Below are 24,997 nucleotides of genomic sequence, written 5' to 3' on the forward strand. Positions count from 1 at the left end.
AAAATAAAAGCATCTTATAACAGAGATGTTTACTTTATCCTGAACATACACATGCAGCATTAAAGATTGCTGAGAGTGGTTCTAAGGTTGTGACAGTTTTAGTTCTGTTTCTATTTCCCTGTATCAGTTCTCTAATCTTGTGATCCAGTTGCTATAAATAGATTCAGAGTTTTACACCCTTTCAGTCACTTATCTTTTCATTTCTGTTAACATCATTGTAACACAGTATTGTATCAGCATTTTTAAAATACTTAGATTCTGAAGTACCACCTAAAATTCTGTTAGTTTCTTCCTAATTGAACTATACTTAAATGCTTCTGTTGGAACAAGCAGGTCCCATAACTTCCAAACACAGTGGAAATGAAAGTGCCTCTGCTGAGGACAGAATATTGTCTTTAGACATGCACCAGCTCATTCTTAACTAGTGAGGAAAGAAACTGTTTTGTCCAGTTTGTTGGGTTGTTTTTTTCTGTTTCTTCTGTTCAAATGTTCATTACATTCAAATTGGGTCTCAGCACTCAGTGTACAGCCAACACTGCTGTAAGAACTGAGAACTGTTACCATGCAGTAGAGACATGCACACTCGGCCAGTTCTCAGTGCTTCTGGGCTCTATCTATATACATAAAATATAAAATATATAGAAATAAATCTTAGAATGCAAGGCAGTGTCACAATTCATAATAAAATTTCACAACACTGCACACAGTAATTTTGACATGGCAAAAAAGAAGAAAACAACCAAAGTGGAGATATGAGACTTTTGCACAACAGGGATGATATCTCCACATATACTCACAATTGCATGCAAAAGTTTGGACATCCCTGTCAAATAATGGTTTATTGAATTTTTGAAATGTAAATAACTACATATCCTCAAAAGAAAACACACTTCTGCACTATTACTGTTTATTTTGCTGTAAATAAATAGAAGCTCAGCAATAAAAAACAGTGAATTACCATTCCTGATAATAATGGTTTGATAAAGTGGACAAGACAGACAGACACTGTCATCTTATGTACCTTTCTACCAAAAGAGGGAGACATTTACCCTATTTTTCTGCCTCTTTTTGCCCTATGTAAAACCTCTCATGAGCGAATAGTGTATTACAAATTCATGGTTTTATAATGCTTTAAAGGCACATCCTTCTTCAGTTTTAATTGTTGAATTCTGCACTTCTTTGGGATGGTTCATGTGTGTTGTGGAGGTGTATTCATGTAAGTCTCCAGCAGATGTACACTATTTGCCCAAGAGTATCCAGCCACCTTTTCTAATCAGTGAATTCAGTTTCTTTACGCTGCACCCACAGATGTACAAGCCTCATAGAAAAGCACTGCCAACAGAATGGGACGCTCTAGAGAAGTTGGCACGAGGCCCGATGCCAGTTGTCAACTAGAGGGGTTGAAAGCCCACCAGCACTGGACTGTGAAGTAGTCGAACTGTGTTCTCCACCACACCGCCATGCCACCCTCCTGAACATAGAACAGCATAAAACATTTTAACACTGATGTTATATTTTTGAGTGCTTTTGAACTCCAGTTATGGCATTTTATAACAGCCTCTCATGTACATTCATGACTTCAATGAGTTAATGCTTCACTCAACTAATAATCTGATCAGCTCGTCAACCAATCAATCCTCATTAGCAGTAATGCCAACCAATCGACATACAGTAGCAGTAATATCAACCAATCAGCACTCAGCACTCCCATTAAATTCTCACAGCAAGGTCCCAACGTCTAGTGTAAGCCTTCACAGTAGAAGAGAGTAGAGGCTGTTAGTGCAGAGCAGAGTCTCCCTATTATTATCCATAACTTCAGAAGAAACATCGAATGAGCAGGTAGCTACAAATTAAAGTACTGTATTTATTATGCAAATATAATACTAATTAAGTGCAATATGCAATCATGTGTATTCTTTCGGAATGCTGTTAAATTTGGCCATTCACCCTAAGAAATAAAGCAAAATCAGATATAGTCAAGCAATTAGCCAAGCTTCAAATAAGATTTATAATGTACTCTTTCTAGAAGAACTCTAAATCTTCCTAACTGCAAATGGAAAACTCTGTCATTTGTGGTTTGTATTTACTTGGTTGGTCAGTGTCTCTCATGATTTATTGCATGAGTCAATGTGCAAAATGGCCTTGGGTGCAATTTCTTCCCCCTGGACTAGAGACGGCACCGTGTATTTCTGAGGGTGAATCAGGGCTTCAGGTTCACTTTAGTGCACCACTTACTATTATGCAGGCATGTTTACTATTAAACTGTGTTAGCAAAAAAAGCTTTTAATCCCGAGAAATGGAAAGAATGAACATACAGTACTATGCAAATATCTTATACATATGAAAATTATATTCAGAAAGCTATTTATTTCCTCATAAAACACATATTACTCTTCTTCTTCTTTCAGCTGCTCCCTTTAGGGGTCGCCACAGCAGATATAAAACACATATTACAAGAGATACAAATAATATTAAAAGGCAGCGATTTTGTTATTCAGTGTGTTTATTCAACCATTTCCAAAACCATTTTTCAACCAGGTTCAGCATTATTGAAGTTGTATACCTGTTTGGATAATTTGGGTAGATTTAACAAATCTATGCAATGACTGTGCGTGTGTGTGTTGGGGTTAGGGGCACTGATAACCAACAGTTCTTAATACTTTTTACTGTATTTACGTCTATTTGCATGTATTCTAATGATATATGACAGGGGTGTCCAATTGTATCCACAAAGGGCCACTGTGGGTGCAGGTTTTTGTTCCAAATAAGAAGAGCACACCAGATTCCACTCATTTAGTCATTCAGTCACAGTCTTTAAACAACTGATTATGTGAACTTCTGCCTTATTGCAACAAAAACCTGCAGCCACACCAGCCTTCTGCGGATAAAACTCGAGACCCCCAATATATGGTGTTTAAACAAAAACTGTTACACTAACTCTAAACTGTTCATTTTTAAGCTTTACTCTGAATGAACACATCATTAAGAATATATATGTTAACCTTCACTTTAAAATATTCCAATTTTGGTTCTAGATGTTTACTGTTGCTATTCTTTGGGGGACAACAATGTCTGATGCAGAAAGGAAAGAAACTAATTTAAAACAAAATGCTTAACTCTAAAATATTTTAAGGGGCCATGAGAATATAGTTTCTACAATACTTTTGTAACATGATTTATATATGATGTGTTTGTCCATAACAGGGTGGACACAACTTGTGGTCATAAGATGCTGGCTTGCCACTGCAAAACGAAGTGTGTGTAAGCTTGACATTTCTGGTTTCTGGGTAGCTCTATACTACAAATATGATAAACAATTAAAGGAATTAAAAATCTTTATTAAAGTTAAAAGGTCTCAAAGGCACAGTACACTGAAAATAACCCTACTGCTGGTTTAATTGGTTCAAGGGTTGTCTGGATACTGTACTGTAAATTATGTAAAATATGCATTAACTTTATTATAAAACAGTATGTACAAATTTTACTTATAAGAAAGAAAATGTTATCAATAAACCTGATACCAGCTCCCATTGAGTTATAACAATTTTTCACAACTTACACTATAGAGTAAAAAAAACACAAATTTGTATGTAAAGTTATAAATAAAATAAGTAAGGAAGTTCTCCATTTGGCTTGTGGAATGACGTCATTATGGGTCAGTAAACAGTGGTTTATTTCAGCAGACACTGCAGGATGTTCAGTTCAAAGTGTGGCCTCAGTATATTGGTATAGACACAGACCCTGTTACTCTTTGCTCTTTTTCTTCTAAGAATTCATCATAATCCTTCTCCTGAAGATGGAATACGGGCCTCTTTGCCAAGCTGTGTGCTTGAAACCTCTTGTGCACTTTCTACTCTTTCCAGAGCAGTTGGTTATGTCTAAAGAATGTACATATTGCATGTGTCCGACACCGCCTACGTTCTGACCTGAGACAACATTGTCCCTTTTGATCTTCTTTTCTGCCATTGCTTCTGAAGATGTTGATTCAGCACCCCTGAGGCTCTACTGGAACGCAATGTACTCCGCATCCTCACCATGCAAACCTGTACTCCCATCAGTGGCAGCTTTTGCTCATCTTTTGTTCTTCTTCTTTTTGGTCTTAAGCTGTACAGTGTCTTCTGACTGCAGTAATGAACGACCATGACTTTGTCCAAATTCTTCTTGATCTATATGACCCATGCCATCAGAAACCCAAGACAATGCATCGTTTTCCTTCACTTTCCTTTTCTTTTTCTTCTTCTTTCGGAATGCAGATCCACCAGGAAAGGGTGAAGAGTACTCAACCTCCTCATTAATCTCTGAACTGTTATCCTGCTTGATTACATTTGTTTCCATTCCAGGAACTGAAGGATTAGATATTGTCAAAGATCCAGGACCATTAGATACAGAAGCATTCACAGATGCTACCCATGGTGTCTTCCTGGCCTTCCTTTCATGTGCCACTTCAGAGTCATGAGATGTTCTTTCCTTTCTTCTTTTCACTTTTTTCTCTGGAATCTGGTCAGTGGGTTTCTGCTCACAATCTTGAACCATTTCTAGAGACGCTACCTGCTTCATTTCCACATTTTCAAGACTAGCCTTTCTCTTCTTTTTCTTCTCCAGTTTTGTCTTTGGAACTGATTCAGGAGCTTGCAGCTCAGAATCCTCAATCACTTCAATGGCCTCGACTTGCTCTGGGGTTTCTACAGCCACATTTTCTTCAACATTCACAAATTTCTGCTTTTTCTTCTTGCGTTTTTTCTCTGGAAGCAATTCAGTAATGTGCTGCTCAGAATCTCGAATCACTTCAACAGCCCCAACCTGCTCTGTGGTTTCTATCAGACTGATATCTACAGCCACATTTTCTTCCACAAACACAGCCTTTTTCTTTTTCTTCTTCTTCTGTTTTTTCTCCAGCTGCTCAGAATGCCAAATCACTACCAAAGCATCAGGTTGCTGTGTTGTCTCCATGTGACGGTTATCTACAACCACTTTTTGTTGAACAATCTCAGCTTTCTTCTTTTTCTTCTTGCGTTTTTTCTCTGGAACCAATTCAGTAGCTTGCTGCTCAGAATCCCTAATCACTTCCAGAGCTTCAGTTTGCTCTGTAGTCTCTATCTGAGTGGCCTCTACAGCCACATTTTCTTCAATGACCCCAAGCCACTTCTTTTTCTTCTTTACCTTGTTCTCTGAAACCAATTCAGTAGCTTGCGGCTCAGAATCCTGAATCATGTCTAGAGTCATTTCTAGAACTTGCTCTGTGGTGGCTACTTGACTGGCCTTTACAACTATGTTTTCTTCAACGATCTGCTCTCTGTTTTTCTTCTTCTTCTTTTTCTCTGGAAACGATTGAGAACTTTGCTGGTGAGAATCCTGAACCACTTCCAGAGTCTCAGCTTGCTCTGTAGCGGCTACTTGACTAGGCGCTAAAGCTACATAACTTTCAACAACCCGTTTTCTCTTCTTTTTCTTCTCTAATTTTTTCTCTGGAACTGATTCATTATCTTGATGTATGGAATGCTGAACCACTTCGATATCTTTAATTTGCAGTGTATTATCCACCTGACTGGCCTCTCCAGCCACATTTTCTTCTACCACCCCAGACCGATTCTTTTTCTTCTTCTTTAGTTTCTTCTCCGGAACTAATTCAGTAGCTTGCACCTCAGGATCCAGAATCAATGCTGTAGTCTCTAGCTGACTGGTCTCTACAGCAACATTATCTTCACCAATCTGTTCTCTCTTCTTTTTCTTTTTCCTTTTTTTCTCTGGAACAAATTCAGTGGCTTGTTTCTCAGAATGCTGAATGACTTCCACGGCCTCAATTTGTGCTGTAGACTTTAGCTGACTGGACTCTACAGCCACATCTTCACCAACCCATTCCATACTCCTTTTCTTATTCATTTTTTCTTCAGGAATCAATTCAACAGATCGTAGCTCAGAATGCTGAATCGCTGCAACATCCTCAGCAGTCTCTACCTGACCATCAACTACAGCCATATCATCTTCACCAGTCTGCACCCTTTTCCTTTTCTTCTCCTTCACTTTTGTTGCTGAAACCGATTCAGTAGCTCCCTGCTCGGAATGCTGTTTCACTTCTGTAGCCTCAACTTGTTCTGGATCCTCCATCTGACTGTGTACTGTTCCTCTGGCCACCTCTGCCTTTTCACCCTTGAGGACATTCTCACTTGAACTCGATTCAGCATTTACTTCGAATCCTAAACGATCGTCAGATGGCGATAGATGAGGAAAGTGAACGTTCCTTTTTGGACATGTCACATTATCATCTGCTGGTGTCTTGTGGTGATCTTTGTCCTCTGCTTGTCTGATTTCAACAGCAATAGGTGAAGTTGATTCAATCAAATGTGGCACACAGCTCTGAGAAGTCCTCTGAAATTCACAATGTTCAGTGTTATCAGGATGACTACTAGTCTCTACACCCACAAAGACTTGTAAATGGTTCTCATTGCTTATCTCATACATTAAATCTTCATCCCTCTCTCTCAATTCTTCATTCAACATTTCCAGAGAAGGTGTTCTATCAGAGTCTTCTGAAGCTAGGTCTGAGCCTGGCCTCTGTGTCTCCTCAACCACTCCATCGTCGTTTGCTCCTTCTAGTGCTAAGGTTTTACAACTTTGAGTGCTGCTGCAATGCAAGTCCAAAGATTCTGCCTGTGTACATGCAACTAAAACACTCAACTGTTTCTCGCTGTGCTGCTCCTGCTCTATGAGGAGAGATCTAACACTGGAACATCCAGGAGAAGAGAAAGTCCTGCTTCCATTCTCCAGCTTCCTGGTGTGTGACCGTAATGTTCTGACATTGAGTGAGCTGATCTCTAGAGTCTCCGTGTTCTCTTGAGTCTTTCTTTTGCCTTTAGCACCTGTAGAGACTGAACTGTTCTTCTTTACATGTAGTTTCTTTTTATCCTGTATTTTTTCTTTCTTCCTCCCATTATTCTTCTTAGGAGCTGTGTTGCTTTTACTATAAATCATTCTAGAGCACCGGTTCCTTTTCAGTCTTGATGGTGGAATCCATTTTTGTATATTTCTCTTAGACAAGTCTGATATAAAACAATCTAAATCCTGAAACAAAATCAAAGCTATAGATGAATAAACAAGAAGTTCAACAGTGGATCTCAGAGACATTTTGAGTTCAAAAAGAATCATAGTGCACAGCGGTAATATAACCTACAAGCTCAGACTGACTGTACTGTGGTATCCATGAGCTGTAAACCAGGTACAATGCAACTGCATGGATAAACTGACGGAGTCAGACACAACTGTGGGATTCAATGGTTAGTGTCCTTTGCCAATAACTGCCTGGTGGCTCAGATAGCTAGGAGGAAATGCGACGTCTTCACTCTCACAGATCAGCGGTACATGCCTAGTAATTCATATATTGTGAATTTGTTGAATTACAAAATGAATGTAAACGTGTCATTTTAGTAGAGATGTTAACAAATTCTTGTGGTGAAATGTTGCAAAACATACCACTATTTTGATGTCGTCATGGTCATTTTCATGGTCCTGCTCCATGCTGCCTTCTTCCGAACTGAAAATGAAGCCAGTTGCATTAATACCATGTAAAAGCAAGTGGGCTGAATAAAAAGAAGACATTTGCTTTTTAGATGAACACTGACACAAATATTAAGTAATATTAATATTTCCTTGACTGAAATTAGGGACGCACAAATTTGGGAATTGTGGGTCAATGTCGCTAATATTTTTGCATATCTGCCAATGCTGATATATAAAATGTACAAAATTGTGCGGGACATAAAAATAACAATAATAATAATGAACGAATAATAATGACATTGATTTAATTTACGTAGCACCAAGCTCACTTAAATATTGGTCAAATCTAAACATACCCGCTGATACTCGTATGATTAAGGATGCACTAACAAAGATACCAGTATTGGGCCAACACTGTGCTCATTTACTCATTTCACAGATACCAACAACCAATACCAGCTGATACCACGTAATACAAGCATACGCTGAGTGTACACAGTCGTGTTAATGAAGAAATTCAAGCTAGTAGTGAACATTAATTCATTTTTAAAACAGGCTGTAAGGAGACCAAACATGTCCTCCTGTGTATACTTAGTGTACAGTGTGGTTAGCCCAGCTGCTGTAGTTTAGTACTTGGTGTGCAGACTTATTTTGATTAAAACGGCTTTATCTGAAGTTGTTTATGGACAGAGAAGGGCTGGAAATCAGCTTTTCTGTCCAGCTGGCTATTTCATTTTTTCAACAGCAACATGCTTGTTTTAATTGGCAGTGTGAAAAAATAATACAAGAGCTATACAATAATACAAAAATAAAAATATGGAATCATGAAAAACAGATAAACAAAAGAACATTTAAAATACATCACTAGTATTTAGTTGCACCACCTTTGGCTTTTATAACAGCTTGCAGTCTCTGAGGCACGGACTTGATGAGTGACAAACAGCATTCTTCATCAATTTGGTGCCAACTCTCTTTGATAGCAGTTGCCAGATCAGCTTTGCAGGTCGGAGCCTTCTTGTGGACCATTTTTTTCAATTTCCACCACAGGTTTTCAATTGGGTTGAGATCTGGACTATTTGTAGGCCATGACATCGACTGAATGTGTCGTTCTCCAAGGAATGCCTTCACTGTTTTTGCCCTATGGCACGATGCATTGTCATCTTGGAAAATTATTTCATCATCTCCAAACATCTGTTCAATTGAAGGGATGAGAAAACTGTCCAAAATGTCAATGTAAACTTGTGCATTGATAGAATTAACCACAGTCATCTCCCCAGTGCCTTTGCCTGACATGCAGCCCCATATCATCAAGGACTGTGGAAATTAGCTTGTTTTCTTCAGGTAGACCTCTTCATAAATCTCACTGGAACGGCACCAAACAAAAGTTCCAGCATCATCACCTTGTCCAATGCAGATTCTTGACTCATCACTGAAGATAACTTTCATCCAGTCATCCACAGTCCATGATTGCCTCTCCTTAGCCCATTGCAGTCTTGTTCTTTTCTGTTTAGGTGTCAATGATGGTTTTCTTTTAGCTTTCCTGTATTGAAATCCCATTTCCTTTAGGCGATTTCTTACGGTTCGCTCACATACATTGGCTCCAGCTTCCTCCCATTTATGCTTCATCTGTTTAGTTGTACTTTTTCGGTTTTCAAGACAAATGGCCTTAAGTTCTTTGTCTTGACGCTTTGAGGTCTTTCTTGGTCTACCAGTATGCTTGGCTTTAACAACCATTCCATGCTGTTTGTATTTGGTCCACATCTTGGATACAGCTGACTGATCTTGTTTTTTATGGTTTTCCCATTCTTTGGCATCCATACCCAACATCTGGATTGTCTTTGGAATTGCATGGAATATCAAAAATCACTCTGTTACAATTGCATTATTTGTTTGTTTATGCTTTTTTTTTTTATTTACCCAACATTGTGGCTGGTAGGTTGAGCAGATTCACCCAACCATTGTAAGTAAAAATGAACTCACTCAGAAACCAAACTAACTGATCTTAGTTCTCTTCTTTTCAGTCCACGTCTTCTGTCCACGTTGTGTAAGTATTTAAAGAACCCTCCGATCTCAGAGTTCTGAAAAAAAGACATCTCCGTTTACAATGATATCCACTTGTCGGCAACCATCATTTAAAGAAGCTATAATGACAATTTGAATTACATTTTTATTAAAATACTGAAAAGACAGTTCACCAAGTTCTTAATTTCCCCCCCCAAAACAGGCCAATCTCTAAACATGGAATACGTTTCTAACTGTAAAATTAATGTCATCTCAACTTTATGGTTTAGAAAGCCTTGACTTGATATTCATTGTGGGCATTACCACTATTGCACCTTATAACAATTAGCCTTGCTATGTTAAAGTTCTTAGAGCATTAACCGCCAGCATGTCATATTTAGATGTGTATCAGCAGGGCGGTGCCACCAAATATTAAAATAATATCACATTCAGAAAACAGAAAATAGTGGTGCAACTGCCTGGGCAATAGGGCAAAAAAAAAAAAAAACCTAAATTCTACCATTCATGACCATTATTAAACAGAACACTCCTTAAATATTTTGTGCTTTGTGTTGTGGTTGGGTCAACCAGTGAAAAACGACATCTGTTGAACTTGCGCGCTGTAGCCCTCTGCAGTCCAAACACTGTGTGAACAGCCAATGCATGCAAATGGAGCAGTAGCAGTGTCACATCACTGATGTGATGCAGAATTAATGCGTCTGAAACAGGCCTTATATGCTCATCATACATCCCAGACACGTCAACAGAACAGAACCATTCACACATCCTTACCATCAGAGTATGGCTCTTGTGGACAGACAGTTTTTTTGAACCCTCCTGCAGTAAAGGAAACCCTCTCCTCTTAAGACGAGGTGCTGGTCGCCGTTCACGTGGCTGTCTGCAACCCCCCTCAGCCCTCTTTTCTGGTAAAGGCAGCACTTTCGGTGGACTGCCGAACAAGTCCTCATCACTGAGATGATTGTCAGGTTCTCCTCTGGGAACTGTGCCTGGTCTTTCAGAAGAGTTGCACCTTTTAACAGTCCTGTGTGCTGGAGCTACAGACTGTGTCAAAAATAAGCTGTCACCAGAGTCGCTGTGGAAAGCAATAGACATGAGAAAAAGGTAAGGCAGAGATAAAGAGATGGAGAACGGATGTGTGTACAGAAAACAAGCGATTCTACTACCAAATTTTTGAAGCTGACTGGAGGTCCAGCATAGCTTGGTGAATAAAATTGCTGTCAAATATATTCCCCTGTGTGATGCTGATTTTTTTGCAAACTAGAGCTTTCACCTAAAAAAGGTCAGCTAAACGTTACATTTATTACAGATATCCGTTCACAAACTCATTCAGATACTCAGATATGAAAATTAGTCGATAACCAATGAGTTGAATGAGGCACATCTGAGCAGGGAAATAATAAAACTAGCCTAGGCTGTCCACTGGCCAAGCCTAGGCTGTCCTAATACCTTCAACGTCCAGCGCTGCTGCGAGTGGCGGCCTTTCTAGTAGCTCTGTGTTTTCTGTACTGTGCACTTTTTTTAAACTTTTTCTCTTTTCTGTTTGCGTGCATTACTTTTTAGTGACTTTTGTTTGTACGAAGGACATGGAGCCTGTTTTCATGCATATGGGTAGAAATAGCTTGGTTTACACAAGTGAAGAGCTGCTAGCGCTGCGAACAAAGGGTCGCGCTGGCACAACGCACCCCATTCCAGGGGAGCTGCGGAGGACCTATCGAGGGGGGCAGAACCGGCGCTAAACTAAAGGCTAAGCACCTGGAGAAACGCTGGAAGTACAAACATCTCTTCCTATGGTGGTGATGGGGCACTGGTTCGGAATCAGCATTTATTCCGGGAACGTAGTCTTTAATGTCTCATGGAAACGTGGCTAACCAGCAATGTTCCTGATGCTAACATGGACATTCCGGGCTTCACCACCGTGACAGTGGACAGGGACGCTAAACTGAGCGACAAAAGCAAAGGTGGGGGACTCGTGCTCTTTGTTAACATCAGATGGTGTAACCCAGGACATGTGACTGAGAGATAATCTGCCGTCAGGATACTGAAGTGATGGCAGTACGTCTTTGTCCCGATTATGTGCCTAGGGAACTATCACATGCCATTGCTGTTTGTGTTTACGTTCCACGCTCGTGGGGACGCTGAGATGGTGTGTGACATACATCGCGAGACTGCAGACCCAGCACCCTGAGGCTTTCATTACCATCTCTGGTGATTTTAATCATGTTATACTGGACTCAATGCTCACATCTTTTTACCAGTATGTAGACTGCCCCACCAGGAAGAACAGAACAATTGATCTCCTTTATGCAAATGTGAAAGATGCATACACCGCCACACCCCTGCCCCCTCTGGGAAAATGTGACCACAACCTGGTCTACCTGCAGCCTCAGTACAAACCCGTGCCCAGAGACAGCCTGTAACCACAGGCTCCTTCAGGAAATGGTCTCATGAAGCCGAAGCAGCTCTCAGGGATTGTTTCAAGTCCACGGAATGCGGTGTACTGCAGGAGACATACGGGGAGGACATTAAGGGGATTGCATGGACATTGTTCCTGTGAAAACTGTATGCTGCGTTGCTAGCAACAAGCCCTGGATAACCAGCGATGTTAAAGGTCTGCTGAATAAGCCTTTAAAGACAAGGAGGAGCTTAGGAGCATACAGAGGGAGCTCAAAGTCCAATTGCGAGAGGCCAAGGAGTCCTACAGGATGAAGGTGGAGCAGAAGTTAAGGGAGAATAACATGAGGGAGGTATGGAATGCTATGAAGACCATTACAGGCTGTAAGCAGGGGAAGGACAGTGCGTTAGACGGTGATGCAGAGAGAGCCAAGGAGTTCAACATCTTCTATAACTGGTTTGACTGTCCTGTTCAGATCTCCACAGCACCTGTATGTCCAGCAGTCACTGCCACACCCTCACTTTTCTCAGCTCTTGGTGCTTCAGTCTCTCTCTTCCTGGACATCAACACCTCAACTGCTCCTATTGATATTCATGCCACCCTCCCAAATGCTGACGGCACCGACATCATGATCCCCTCTACCCCCTCTTCACACATCAAAGCATCTGATCTGATCTGCAGCACCGGACTGTACATCAGAGACTGCGTTCAGCAGCACAGGAGCACCACAAGGGACTGTACTTTCCCCCTTTCTGTTCACACTGTACACCTCAGTCTTTCAGTACAACTCTGAGACGTGCCACATGCAGAAGTTTTGAGATGACACTGCCATTGTTGCTTGTGTAAGTGGAGGGCAGGAGGAGGAATACAAGACCTTGGTGAAGGACTTTGTGGAGTGGTGCTGCAGCAACAACGTGCTTCTGAACACTGCCAAGACCAAGGAGATGGTAGTGGACTTTCGCAGGGTTAGGCCACCCATACACCCAATCTATATTGAGGGGGTTAAAGTGGAGAGGGTAGTGACCTACAGGTATCTTGGGCTGCAACTGGATGATAGGTTGGACTGGTGAGCCAACACAGACATCCTGTACAGGAAGGGTCAAAACAGGCTCTACTTCCTGAGGAGGCTGATGTCCTTTAACATCTGTAGGAAGCTCCTGCAGATGTTCTATCAGACCATGGTTGTCAGCTGTCTTTTTTTATGCTGTGGTGTGCTGGGGAGGTAGCATAAAAAGGAGAGAAGAGATGCGACTGGACAAGCTGGTCAGGCGGGCAGGGTCAGTGGTCAGTGTAGAACTGGACTCTGTGGTCAAGGTGGCGGAGAGAAGGACATTACACAAACTGCTCTCCATTGTGGAGGATGATGGCCACCCACTGCACACAATCACCATGGACAGGAGGAGCATGTTTAGTGGCAAGTTACTGTCACAGAGCTGCTCAACCGACAGATTCAGGAGATCCATCAGGCTCTTCAACTCTTCCCAGGGGTGCCAGCAGAGAAGGGCGGAGAGAGAGGAGGACTGAATCTAAATCTCGTGCTTATCTTGTGTTTCTCTATTCATCTGCATTTATAGACAGCGTGCTGCACATATTGCACTTTCTGCATATATTGCGCATCTTGCACATCTGGACACTAGACACTTTATTTGGTACAATATATACACATATTTATTCATGCAGTGTGGTCATTATACACAGTTACCTGTAAATTCTTGTACAGTCATTATTGCACTGCATCTCTCATCTCAGGTTATAGATATCATCACAGATTGTTGGATTTTTTCTATTTGTATATATGTCAGTAGATAGGATCTGGTATATTTATTCTTGTTATACGTCTACACCCTTTTTACGGTTACTGTACAGTGTCTGCTACTGGCTGCTAAATTTCCTTCGGGATCAATAAAGTATCTATCTGTCTGTCTATCCATCCATACATCCATCTATCTAGGCTTCCAGGACCAGAACAGATGATCCCAGATTTTGCTTCAGCTCAAGGCTGTCCACTTGCCAAATGTCCATAAAAACACAAGTGGGGAAAACGCCTCTTAATATAACTTGAATGTCAATGCTGCATTTTCCACAGAGAACTGTAGGACATTAATTTGGCCACTATGCTGTCTGTCTGTTGACTGATCTAAAATTAATACTACAAAGCAGAGGAGCAGTATTTTACTACTACTGATGGTGCAGGGTGACATCCCAACTCTCTGAACAGGAATTCCCAGGTAAGGGGCGTTTCCTTTGATTTTTCCTAGCCAGACATGGGAAACAGAGTTGAGTGTGTCAACATTAGAACCAGATGTGTTCGGGGTCACCGTTTCTCATCCCATCAGGGTCATCGGGGCCACCAGACAGCTCCACATTTTCACTCCAAACTAGCGTGTTGGGATCTGGATAGAGCAAAAACGTGGGCCTGGATCCGGAGGTGAAACGGAGCCGATATCGCAACAACTGCGGGACCAGTTAGGACAGCAATCCAGGAGGAGGAAGAGGAGAAAACTACACAACTACAAGCACGCATGTCCGCACACTACGACCACTTTACTCTGAAGTTCAGACGGTGTTATTCGCGTTGTTGATGTTAACAGTTGCATTTCCTGAAATTAGGGGGCGCTGCAGCACCTCAGCCCCCCGCGCCCCTGCCGCACCGTTAGCTACAGGCGGGAAGGAGGTGTTATGGAGACGGGACTCCAGCCTCGCTCACTCAGGCCTACAGCTCGGAGCGCCGCGGTCTTACCTGTCTGTGAACGCCCGCGGTGGCTCAGCGGTCGAGTCGCTGATTCCGCTCACAGCGGCTTCAGAAAGCTCCTTTAACATCGCGTCGGGCGGAGGAGTTTCGAAGAAGACGTCCGTCTGAGAGTCGAGCTGCACGAGCTCGCTCTGCATCAACAGCTCCACGATACTCGCCATTCTCTCAGATCACCTGCCGACACCCGCGCGCTACCCCACTCTTTCAGTCTGCACCTCCGCTCGGCTCGCCGAGAGCAGCTCGGGCTGTTTCCCGCACGTGCACTTTCTCGTGTTTTGAGGTGCCGGAACTTGGAGGCGCGTGTGGGCGGGGCCTCAGGAAGCGCCAAAGTGACGACAACGCCGTCTACGTGGGCCGCGTTCAATCAAATGGCCTGAAAGGAGCGATTCATAAACACAGCGAGGCCAAAACACCGCGCTGAGACTGTCATGCATGTAAAAAGGCGATTCTTTGTGGTTCTACGTTTGAAAACGGTTTGCATTAGTATTTAATAGACTGCCACACAAACTCACCGTTTGGTGGAGTTAAATAATCCCATATAATCTGCCATTTCAGAGCATTCACGTTTCTCCTGGCTGTCTGTATGAGCCCTAGGAGGAGCTAAGGAAGAGGGCGAAAGGAAAAATAGTTTCCATCCCAATCTGTGCTACGATATATATTTATTTATAGTCTTATTTAATATCTACATAAATGATGTTGCTACCGCTGCTTCAACCTCAGACTGCAAAGTTCACCTTTATGCAGATGATACGATTTTATATTGCTCAGCTGATTCTATTCATGCTGCAACAAGAAAATTATAGAGCTCATTTAATGCTCTGCAGGTGGCGTTATATAAGCACAAACTAGTTTTAAATGAAAACTAAGTTCATGCTGCTTTCCAGACCTTTTAATACTGATTTTAGTACTGTAAATATTACTACCCTGGCAGGATCCACTATTGAGAGAGTCACGGAATATAAACACCTTGGCATATGGCTGGATGATAAACTCAGTTTTAAACCACACATAAATAAACTAGTCAGTAAACGCAGACGGAAGCTGGGAAGCTGGTGCCTGTTTCCCCATGCACACCAGAAAAAGACTAGTCGAAGCAACTTTACTATCAGTGCTGGACTACGGTGACGTTATCTATAAATATGCTCCCTCCAGCTCTCTCAAATTACTGGACCCAGTGTATCACTCTGCCCTGAGGTTCATCACTGGAGATCCGTACAGAACTCACCACTGTGAGCTGTATGCGAAAGTTGGGTGGCCCTCTTTAACGGTATGAAGGGAAACACACTGGTTGATTTTTATTTATAAGACACTCCCAGCTCGTTTGCCAGAATATATCACTTCACTGATGATTACAAATAACAGTAATTATCAGACTCGCTCTAGTAATTGGATCAGCTGCCAGGTACCAAGAGTTTTTAACTGAACTAGGAAAATCTGCTTTTAGTCACAGTGCAGCAGTGAGCTGGAATTCACTACAGGAAACACTAAAACTCAGCTCACTGGTGTCACTCAGTCATTTTAAACTTTTAATATCAAACCACCTACAGACAGCCTGGACCTGTTTTACTTAATCATATTTATTCTTAACTTTTATTTTTGTGTTAGTTCTCCTTAGTTATCTTTTTTTTTTATTTCCTCTCATTTTAATTATTTTTATCATTACTTTTTTTTAATTTGTGATATTGTACTATTACCTTACTAATTTCTTATCTGCTTTTGATCTTAATTTCTTACCATTTAAATCTCAAGTTCTACTTTTTATCTACTTTTATCTTTTATTCAGTTATTTTAAATGTTCTTTTAATTTAAAATGATTAAATGTAGTTATTATTTTCTTTGTCATGTCAATCCGTTTTTGTAAATGCTGGGCTACATTGAAAATGAGGGTTGCCCTCAATGTACTTCCGAGTCAAAATAAAGGTTGATTGATTTCACAGACACATTTTAAATGTTTTATTGAGACTCTGTTTACGATTAAAACACATTAAATTCATTAATTAAGTGTTGAAAACTGACATTTCAGGATATGCAGAATATAATGTTGTTACCAGCTGAAGAAAAACATCATAAGACAATTCAAACCTTCATTTAGCTCCAGATGGCGTGCTAATGCTTTGAGTTTTTATCTTGTTTTCAGCCCCATCTGAAACTCCAGCTGCGTAGCAGTGAGCAGAAATATGCAAAAACTTTGTATAAAGTCTCAAGCCACGTCCAGTCCAGTTGAAAACGTTTCCTACTCATGAATCTCAGACTCAGTGAACGCGGCCCGTGTCGGTCCTTGTCAAGCCCCGGGGCACGTGATCAGTCTATAGAGCAGCGTTAGCGGTGCTGACTGAAGGATGGCGGACGGGAGCAAGACCGAGAAGTTCCAGTTACATGTTCCCACTCTGGAGGAGTTATGTCAGGGTAAGGGCTCGTGTGCATGTTTACCAATGCAGAAAGGAGGAAGTCGCCGCAAATCAGGGTATTGAGCTTAATGTGTCCTCGGACCGAAGTTCAACATCCCACACTGAGGTCTTCGGTTAAACTGTACTGTGGGCTTGGACCCTGTCTGACCTCCACTTATCAGCTGTTATTTAATGTCAGTATATTTGTACTTTTTACAGTGTTAAAGGGCAACTCCACCGATTTTTCAAAATAATCAAGTGGTTGAACTGTAAACAAAGTCTTTCAGAGTGGTTTGGTGTGAAATGCTCTGTTCTAGAGAAACTTGCAGAGTCAGCGTTGTTCACAGTGGTGGGGACAACAACCGGACATCCGAAGAGTTTAAAGCCTCTGAGAAGTCCCACACAGAGAGATATTGCATGAAAGGGTTAGATGTACACTTTCAGATGTCTGACACATCGTGTCGTGGTAAAGTGCTATCTCAACATGTATTTTAATCAACTGAAGTCCATCCATTTATACTGGATGGATACATGAAGTGCATTGGAAGGCAAAATAGTCCCCAAACAATTTTTTTTCTTCAGATTTATGATTATTTTACCATCAACAACATTTACATATAAAACTCAGACACATCTAGGTTCACTGGTAACTTTGAGTGTTGCTGCAATGCAAGTCCAAAGATTCTGCCTGTGTACATGCAACTAAAACACTCAACTGTTTCTCGCTGTGCTGCTAATGCTCTATGAGGAGAGATCTAACACTGGAACATCCAGGAGAAGAGAAAGTCCTGCTTCCATTCTCCAGCTTCCTGGTGTGTGACCGTAATGTTCTGACATTGAGTGAGCTGATCTCTAGAGTCTCCGTGTTCTCTTGAGTCTTTCTTTTGCCTTTAGCACCTTTAGAGATTGAACTGTTCTTCTTTACATGTAGTTTCTTTTTATCCTGTATTTTTTCTTTCTTCCTCCCATTATTCTTCTTAGGAGCTGTGTTGCTTTTACTATAAATCATTCTAGAGCACCGGTTCCTTTTCAGTCTTGATGGTGGAATCCATTTTTGTTGATTTCTCTTACACAAGTTTGATATAAAACAATCCAAATCCTGAAACAAAATAAACAAGAAGTTCAACAGTGGATCTCAGAGACATTTTGAGTTCAAAAAGAATCATAGTGCACAGCGGTAATATAACCTACAAGCTCAGACTGACTGTACTGTGGTATCCATGAGCAGTAAACATTACATTACATTTACATTTAGCAGATGCTTTTATCCAAAGCGACTTACAAATAATGAGGTACATAGAACAAGCATAGTCAGGCCTTAAACGAGGCCAAAGGGTAATAGCGGGGTAGAGAAGGGAAGGAGGGCAAGAAGGAGATGAGGTTGGTAGTGGTTAGATTGCAAGAGGCGATTAGAGTAAGCGCTCCCTGAATAGCGAGGGACGCCCCTGCTCTGACAGTGGAAGGTAGCTTGTTCCACCATTGGGGAATCAAGTATGAGAACAGTCTCGATTGCTTTGTGTGACTGTTTGGCAAAGCTAAGCGACGTTCATTGGAGGATCGCAACGGCCGGGCGGTGCTGTAGGCCTTTAGGAGTAGTAAACCAGATACAATGCAACTGCATGGATAAACTGACGGAGTCAGACACATAACTGTGGGATTCAATGGTTAGTGTCCTTTGCCAATAACTGCCTGGTGGCTCAGATAGCTAGGAGGGAATGCGACGTCTTCACTCTCACAGATCAGCGGTACATGCCTAGTAATTCATATATTGTGAATTTGTTGAATTACAAAATGAATGTAAACGTGTCATTTTAGTAGAGATGTTAACAAATTCTTGTGGTGAAATGTTGCAAAACATACCACTATTTTGATGTCGTCATGGTCATTTTCATGGTCCTGCTCCATGCTGCCTTCTTCCGAACTGAAAATGAAGCCAGTTGCATTAATACCATGTAAAAGCAAGAGGGCTGAATAAAAAGAAGACAGTTCCTTTTTAGATGAACACTGACACAAATATTAAGTAATATTAATATTTCCTTGACTGAAATTAGGGACGCACAAATTTGGGAATTGTGGGTCAATGTCGCTAATATTTTTGCATATCTGCCAATGCTGATATATAAAATGTACAAAATTGTGCGGGACATAAAAATAACAATAATAATAATGAACGAATAATAATGACATTGATTTAATTTACGTAGCACCAAGCTCACTTAAATATTGGTCAAATCTAAACATACCCGCTGATACTCGTATGATTAAGGATGCACTAACAAAGATACCAGTATTGGGCCAACACTGTGCTCATTTACTCATTTCACAGATACCAACAACCAATACCAGCTGATACCACGTAATACAAGCATACGCCGAGTGTACACAGTCGTGTTAATGAAGAAATTCAAGCTAGTAGTGAACATTAATTTATTTTTAAAACAGGCTGTAAGGAGACCAAACATGTCCTCCTGTATATATTTAGTGTACAGTGTGGTTAGCCCAGCTGCTGTAGTTTAGTACTTGGTGTGCAGACTTATTTTGATTAAAACGGCTTTATCTGAAGTTGTTTATGGACAGAGAAGGGCTGGAAATCAGCTTTTCTGTCCAGCTGGCTATTTCATTTTTTCAAAAGCAACATGCTTGTTTTAATTGGCAGTGTGTAACTGCATGTGAAAAAATAATACAAGAGCTATACAATAATACAAGGGGGCATTCGTGGGCTGGAGGTTTGGGAATCAGCCTCGTGAACAGAAGGTCGCCGGTTCGATCCCCAGAGCTGACAGCACATGACTGAGGTGTCCTTGAGCAAGACACCTAACCCCCAACTGCTCCCCGGGTGCTGCGGATTGGGCTGCCCACCGCTCCGGGCAAGTGTGCTCACTGCCCCCTTGTATGTGTGTGTGCTCACTAGAATGTATGTGGTGTTTCACTTCACAGATGGGTTAAATGCGGAGGTGGAATTTCCCCGTTGTGGGACTAATCAGGGTCTCTTAATCTTAAAAATAGTCAAGCATGATTATTTGGTAAATAGGCCATTTTAATTAACACTGTAAAAATTTAATCTCTAACCTCGTAAGGAAAATACTGATATTGTAATTTCGTACCTTCATGTGGCATTTGGATGATTCTTGTTTTTTATGGTTTCTCCATTTTAAGTTTTATTGTCTCCATACCCAACATCTGGATTGTCTTTGGAAATGCATGGAATATCAAAAATCGCTCTGTTACAATTGCATTATTTGTTTGTTTATGCTTTTTTTTTTTATTTACCCAACATTGTGGCTGGTAGGTTGAGCAGATTCACCCAACCACTGTAAGTAAAAATGAACTCACTCAGAAACCAAACTAACTGATCTTTTCAGTCCACGTCTTCTGTCCACGTTGTGTAAGTATTTAAAGAACCCTCCGATCTCCGAGTTCTGAAAAAAAGACATCTCCGTTTACAATGATATCCACTTGTCGGCAACCATCATTTAAAGAAGCTATAATGACAATTTGAATTACATTTTTATTAAAATACTGAAAAGACAGTTCACCAAGTTAATTTTTTCCCCCAAAACAGGCCAATCTCTAAACGTGGAATACGTTTCTAACTGTAAAATTAATGTCATCTCAACTTTATGGTTTAGAAAGCTTTGACTTGATATTCATTGTGGGCATTGCCACTATTGCACCTTATAACAATTAGCCTTGCTATGTTAAATTTCTTAGAGCATTAACCGCCAGCATGTCATATTTAGATGTGTATCAGCAGGGCGGTGCCACCAAATATTAAAATAATATCACATTCAGAAAATAGTGGTGCAACTGCCTGGGCAATAGGGCAAAAAAACCTAAATTCTACCGTTCATGACCATTAATAAACAGAACACACCTTAAATATTTTGTGCTGATGGGTCAACCAGTGAAAAACGACATCTGTTTAACTTGCGCGCTGTAGCCCTCTGCAGTCCAAACACTGTGTGAACAGCCAATGCATGCAAATGGAGCAGTAGCAGTGTCACATCACTGATGTGATGCAGAATTAATGCGTCTGAAACAGGCCTTATATGCTCATCATACATCCCAGACACGTCAACAGAACAGAACCATTCACACATCCTTACCATCAGAGTATGGCTCTTGTGGACAGACAGTTTTTTTGAACCCTCCTGCAGTAAAGGAAACCCTCTCCTCTTAAGACGAGGTGCTGGTCGCCGTTCACGTGGCTGTCTGCAACCCCCCCCAGCCCTCTTTTCTGGTAAAGGCTCTCCTCTGGGAACTGTGTCTGGTCTTTCAGAAGAGTGGCAACTTTTAACAGTCCTGTGTGCTGGAGCTACAGACTGTGTCAAAAATAAGCTGTCACCAGAGTCGCTGTGGAAAGCAATAGACATGAGAAAAAGGTAAGGCAGAGATAAAGAGATGGAGAACGGATGTGTGTACAGAAAACAAGCGATTCTACTACCAAATTTTTGAAGCTGACTGGAGGTCCAGCATAGCTTGGTGAATAAAATTGCTGTCAAATATATTCCCCTGTGTGATGCTGATTTTTTTGCAAACTAGAGCTTTCACCTAAAAAAGGTCAGCTAAACGTTACATTTATTACAGATATCCATTCACAAACTCATTCAGATACTCAGATATGAAAATTAGTCGATAACCAATGAGTTGAATGAGGCACATCTGAGCAGGGAATAATAAAACTAGCCTAGGCTGTCCACTGGCCAAGCCTAGGCTGTCCTAATACCTTCAACGTCCAGCGCTGCTGCGAGTGGCGGCCTTTCTAGTAGCTCTGTGTTTTCTGTACTGTTTTTGCACTTTTTTTTTTTACTTTTTCTCTTTTCTGTTGGCGTGCATTACTTTTTGTGACTTTTGTTTGCACGAAGGACATGGAGCCTGTTTTCATGCATATGGGTAGAAATAGCTTGGTTTACACAAGTGAAGAGCTGCTAGCGCTGCGAACAAAGGGTCGCGCTGGCACAACGCACCCCATTCCGGGGGAGCTGCGGAGGACCTATCGGGGGGGCAGAACCGGCGCTAAACTAAAGGCTAGGCACCTGGAGAAACGCTGGAAGTACAAACATCTCTTCCTACGGTGGTGATGGGGAATGTGAACTCTTTGGCCAATGAGACAGACGAACATCATGATCCCCTCTACCCCCTCTTCACACTTCAAAGCATCTGATCTGATCTGCAGCACCGGACTGTACATCAGAGACTGCGTTCAGCAGCACAGGAGCACCACAAGGGACTGTACTTTCCCCCTTTCTGTTCACACTGTACACCTCAGTCTTTCAGTACAACTCTGAGACGTGCTACATGCAGAATTTTTGAGATGACACTGCCGTTGTTGCTTGGGGCGGGGGAGGGGGGGTGGGGGGTGGGGGGTGTACAAGACCCTGGTGAAGGACTTTGTGGAGTGGTGCCACAGGAACAACGTGCTTCAGAACACTGCCAAGACCAAGGAGATGGTAGTGGACTTAGGCCACCCATACACCCATTCTCTATTGAGGGGGTTGAAGTGGAGAGGATAATGACCTACAGGTATCTCGGGCTGCAACTGGATGATAGGTTGGACTGGTGAGCCAACACAGACATCCTGTACAGGAAGGGTCAAAACAGGCTCTACTTCCTGAGGAGGCTGATGTCCTTTAACATCTGTAGGAAGCTCCTGCAGATGTTCTATCAGACCATGGTTGTCAGCTGTCTTTTTTTATGCTGTGGTGTGCTGGGGAGGTAGCATAAAAAGGAGAGAAGAGATGCGACTGGACAAGCTGGTCAGGCGGGCAGGGTCAGTGGTCAGTGTAGAACTGGACTCTGTGGTCAAGGTGGCGGAGAGAAGGACATTACACAAACTGCTCTCCATTGTGGAGGATGATGGCCACCCACTGCACACAATCACCATGGACAGGAGGAGCATGTTTAGTGGCAGGTTACTGTCACAGAGCTGCTCAACCGACAGATTCAGGAGATCCATCAGGCTCTTTAACTCTTCCCAGGGGTGCCAGCAGAAAAGGGCGGAGAGAGAGGAGGACTGAATCTAAATCTCGTGCTTATCTTGTGTTTCTCTATTCATCTGCATTTATAGACAGCGTGCTGCACATATTGCACTTTCTGCATACCTCATTGTGCATCTTGCACATCTGGACACTAAACACTTTATTTGGTACAATATATGCACATATTTATTTATTCATTCGGTGTGGTCATTGTACACGGTTACCTGTAAATTCTTGTACAGTCATTATTGCACTGCATCTTTGATCCCAGGTTATAGATATCTATAGATAGCTTTGTGTTTTTTTTTAAGCTGCCACCACAGTGACTGACTACACAGCCGCTTCCAGTTTGCTGTATGAAAGTCATCAAGATGAAGCATTAATTTTTAGCCATGTAAAATGAATGACATTATCTAGACTAGTGTTTCTAAATGCTTGACCCACGGCCCTGAAACTAATTTCATCTAGTCTGCCCCAACACACTAGCATTAAAATATTTCAATGTAGTTACATAGTTAGTACACCTTTTTAATTTGAATTTTCGTCCTATTTTAACGCAATTTCTTGTAAGCAGGGCTGTGTGTTTGCATAAGTGGTTAGTCAGCATGTGTTGTAAATGTGTCGTAGCATGCTACGACAATCTATGATCATAAAGTTCTGAATCTGAAGGCTTGTTAATCAACTGACAAGCTGGAAAGGGTGTCATTTAGTAGGGAATAGCTGAAATATTTGACGCAGAAGTATATGGTCCTCAGGACAACGGTGAAGAAAATTACCTGGGCCACCAGTGACCAATCCTGGTCCTACTGTTCAACTGCTGTGAAAAGTTTAGCTCCAATCCTAATCTAACATACCTTATCGAGGTAAAGAAGGCCTTCAGGAACATCTGAATACAATGCCGCTTTTGACTCGGCTCGGAAGTGGGAAAACGCCTCTTAATATGAGCGATAACTTGAATGTCAGTGCTGCATTTTCCACAGAGAACTGTAGGACATTAATTTGGCCACTATGCTCTCTGTCTGTTGACTGATCTAAAATTAATACTACAAAGCGGATAAGTAGTATTTTACTACTACTGATGGTGCAGTGAGACATTGATCCCATCGGGGTCATCGGGGCCACCAAACAGCTCCACATTTTCACTCCAAACTAGCGTGTTGGGATCTGGATAGAGCAAAAACGTGGGCCTGTCAGGTGGACCCAAATACTGGGTTAAAGGGGTTTCCACTGATTTTCCACTGATTTCTGTGCAATCCAATTGTTGAGCTGGATGTAAACAAAGTAATTTAAAGTGGTTTGATAGGGAAAGGTTCTTTGTAGAGAAACTCACTGACTCTAGTTGCTTTACAGTGCTAGTGATAGGAACCAGGGGTCACAATGTCTACAACACAAACATAACCACTTACTACCCATAATGACCAGTGCCTATTGTTATTTATATGGAAATAACTGTAAAACAGCAGCAAATCTGAAAGAAACAAGTTTTAATTAGACAGCATGTTAAGTGTTTTGCTGCAGCACCTCAGCCCCCCGCGCCCCTGCGTGCACCCGCACCGTTAGCTACAGGCGGGAAGGAGGTGTTATGGAGACGGGACTCCAGCCTCGCTCACTCAGGCCTACTGCTCGGAGCGCCGCGGTCTTACCTGTCTGTGAACGCCTGCGGTGGCTCAGCGGTCGAAAGCTCCTTTAACATCGCGTCGGGCGGAGGAGTTTCGAAGCAGCTCGGGCTGTTTCGCGCACGTGCACTTTCTCGTGTTTTGAGGTGCCGGAACTTGGAGGCGCCTGTGGGCGGGGCCTCAGGAAGCGCCAAAGTGACGACAACGCCGTCTACGTGGGCCGCGTTCAATCAAATGGCCTGAAAGGAGTGATTCATAAACACAGCGAGGCCAAAACACCGCGCTGAGACTGTCATGCATGTAAAAAGGCGATTCTTTGTGGTTCTACGTTTGAAAACGGTTTGCATTAGTATTTA

The 24,997-nt window shown here is 41.9% G+C and overlaps 2 protein-coding genes across 2 annotated transcripts; both read right to left on the reverse strand.

Moving 5' to 3' along the window:
* Positions 1-2,398: 2,398 nt before the first annotated feature.
* LOC108428266 (protein SPP41-like) lies at positions 2,399-14,973 on the reverse strand. The gene is made up of 5 exons (XM_037533721.1): positions 14,649-14,973; positions 10,288-10,588; positions 9,475-9,572; positions 7,468-7,528; positions 2,399-7,059 (listed from the first exon to the last, which is right to left on the reverse strand). The coding sequence occupies exons 1-5, from the start codon at positions 14,819-14,821 to the stop codon at positions 4,072-4,074; spliced, it is 3,621 nt and encodes a 1,206-aa protein (XP_037389618.1). The 5' UTR covers positions 14,822-14,973; the 3' UTR covers positions 2,399-4,071.
* Positions 14,974-16,598: 1,625 nt separating this feature from the next.
* LOC108428255 lies at positions 16,599-24,857 on the reverse strand. The gene is made up of 5 exons (XM_017699132.2): positions 24,669-24,857; positions 21,154-21,400; positions 20,381-20,466; positions 18,908-18,968; positions 16,599-18,146 (listed from the first exon to the last, which is right to left on the reverse strand). Exons 1-5 carry the CDS (start codon positions 24,716-24,718, stop codon positions 17,781-17,783), a joined length of 810 nt encoding a protein of 269 aa, XP_017554621.2. The 5' UTR covers positions 24,719-24,857; the 3' UTR covers positions 16,599-17,780.
* Positions 24,858-24,997: the final 140 nt, after the last annotated feature.

The sequence above is a fragment of the Pygocentrus nattereri genome, chromosome 23 (assembly GCF_015220715.1).
Source record: "Pygocentrus nattereri isolate fPygNat1 chromosome 23, fPygNat1.pri, whole genome shotgun sequence".
Taxonomy (NCBI): domain Eukaryota; kingdom Metazoa; phylum Chordata; class Actinopteri; order Characiformes; family Serrasalmidae; genus Pygocentrus; species Pygocentrus nattereri.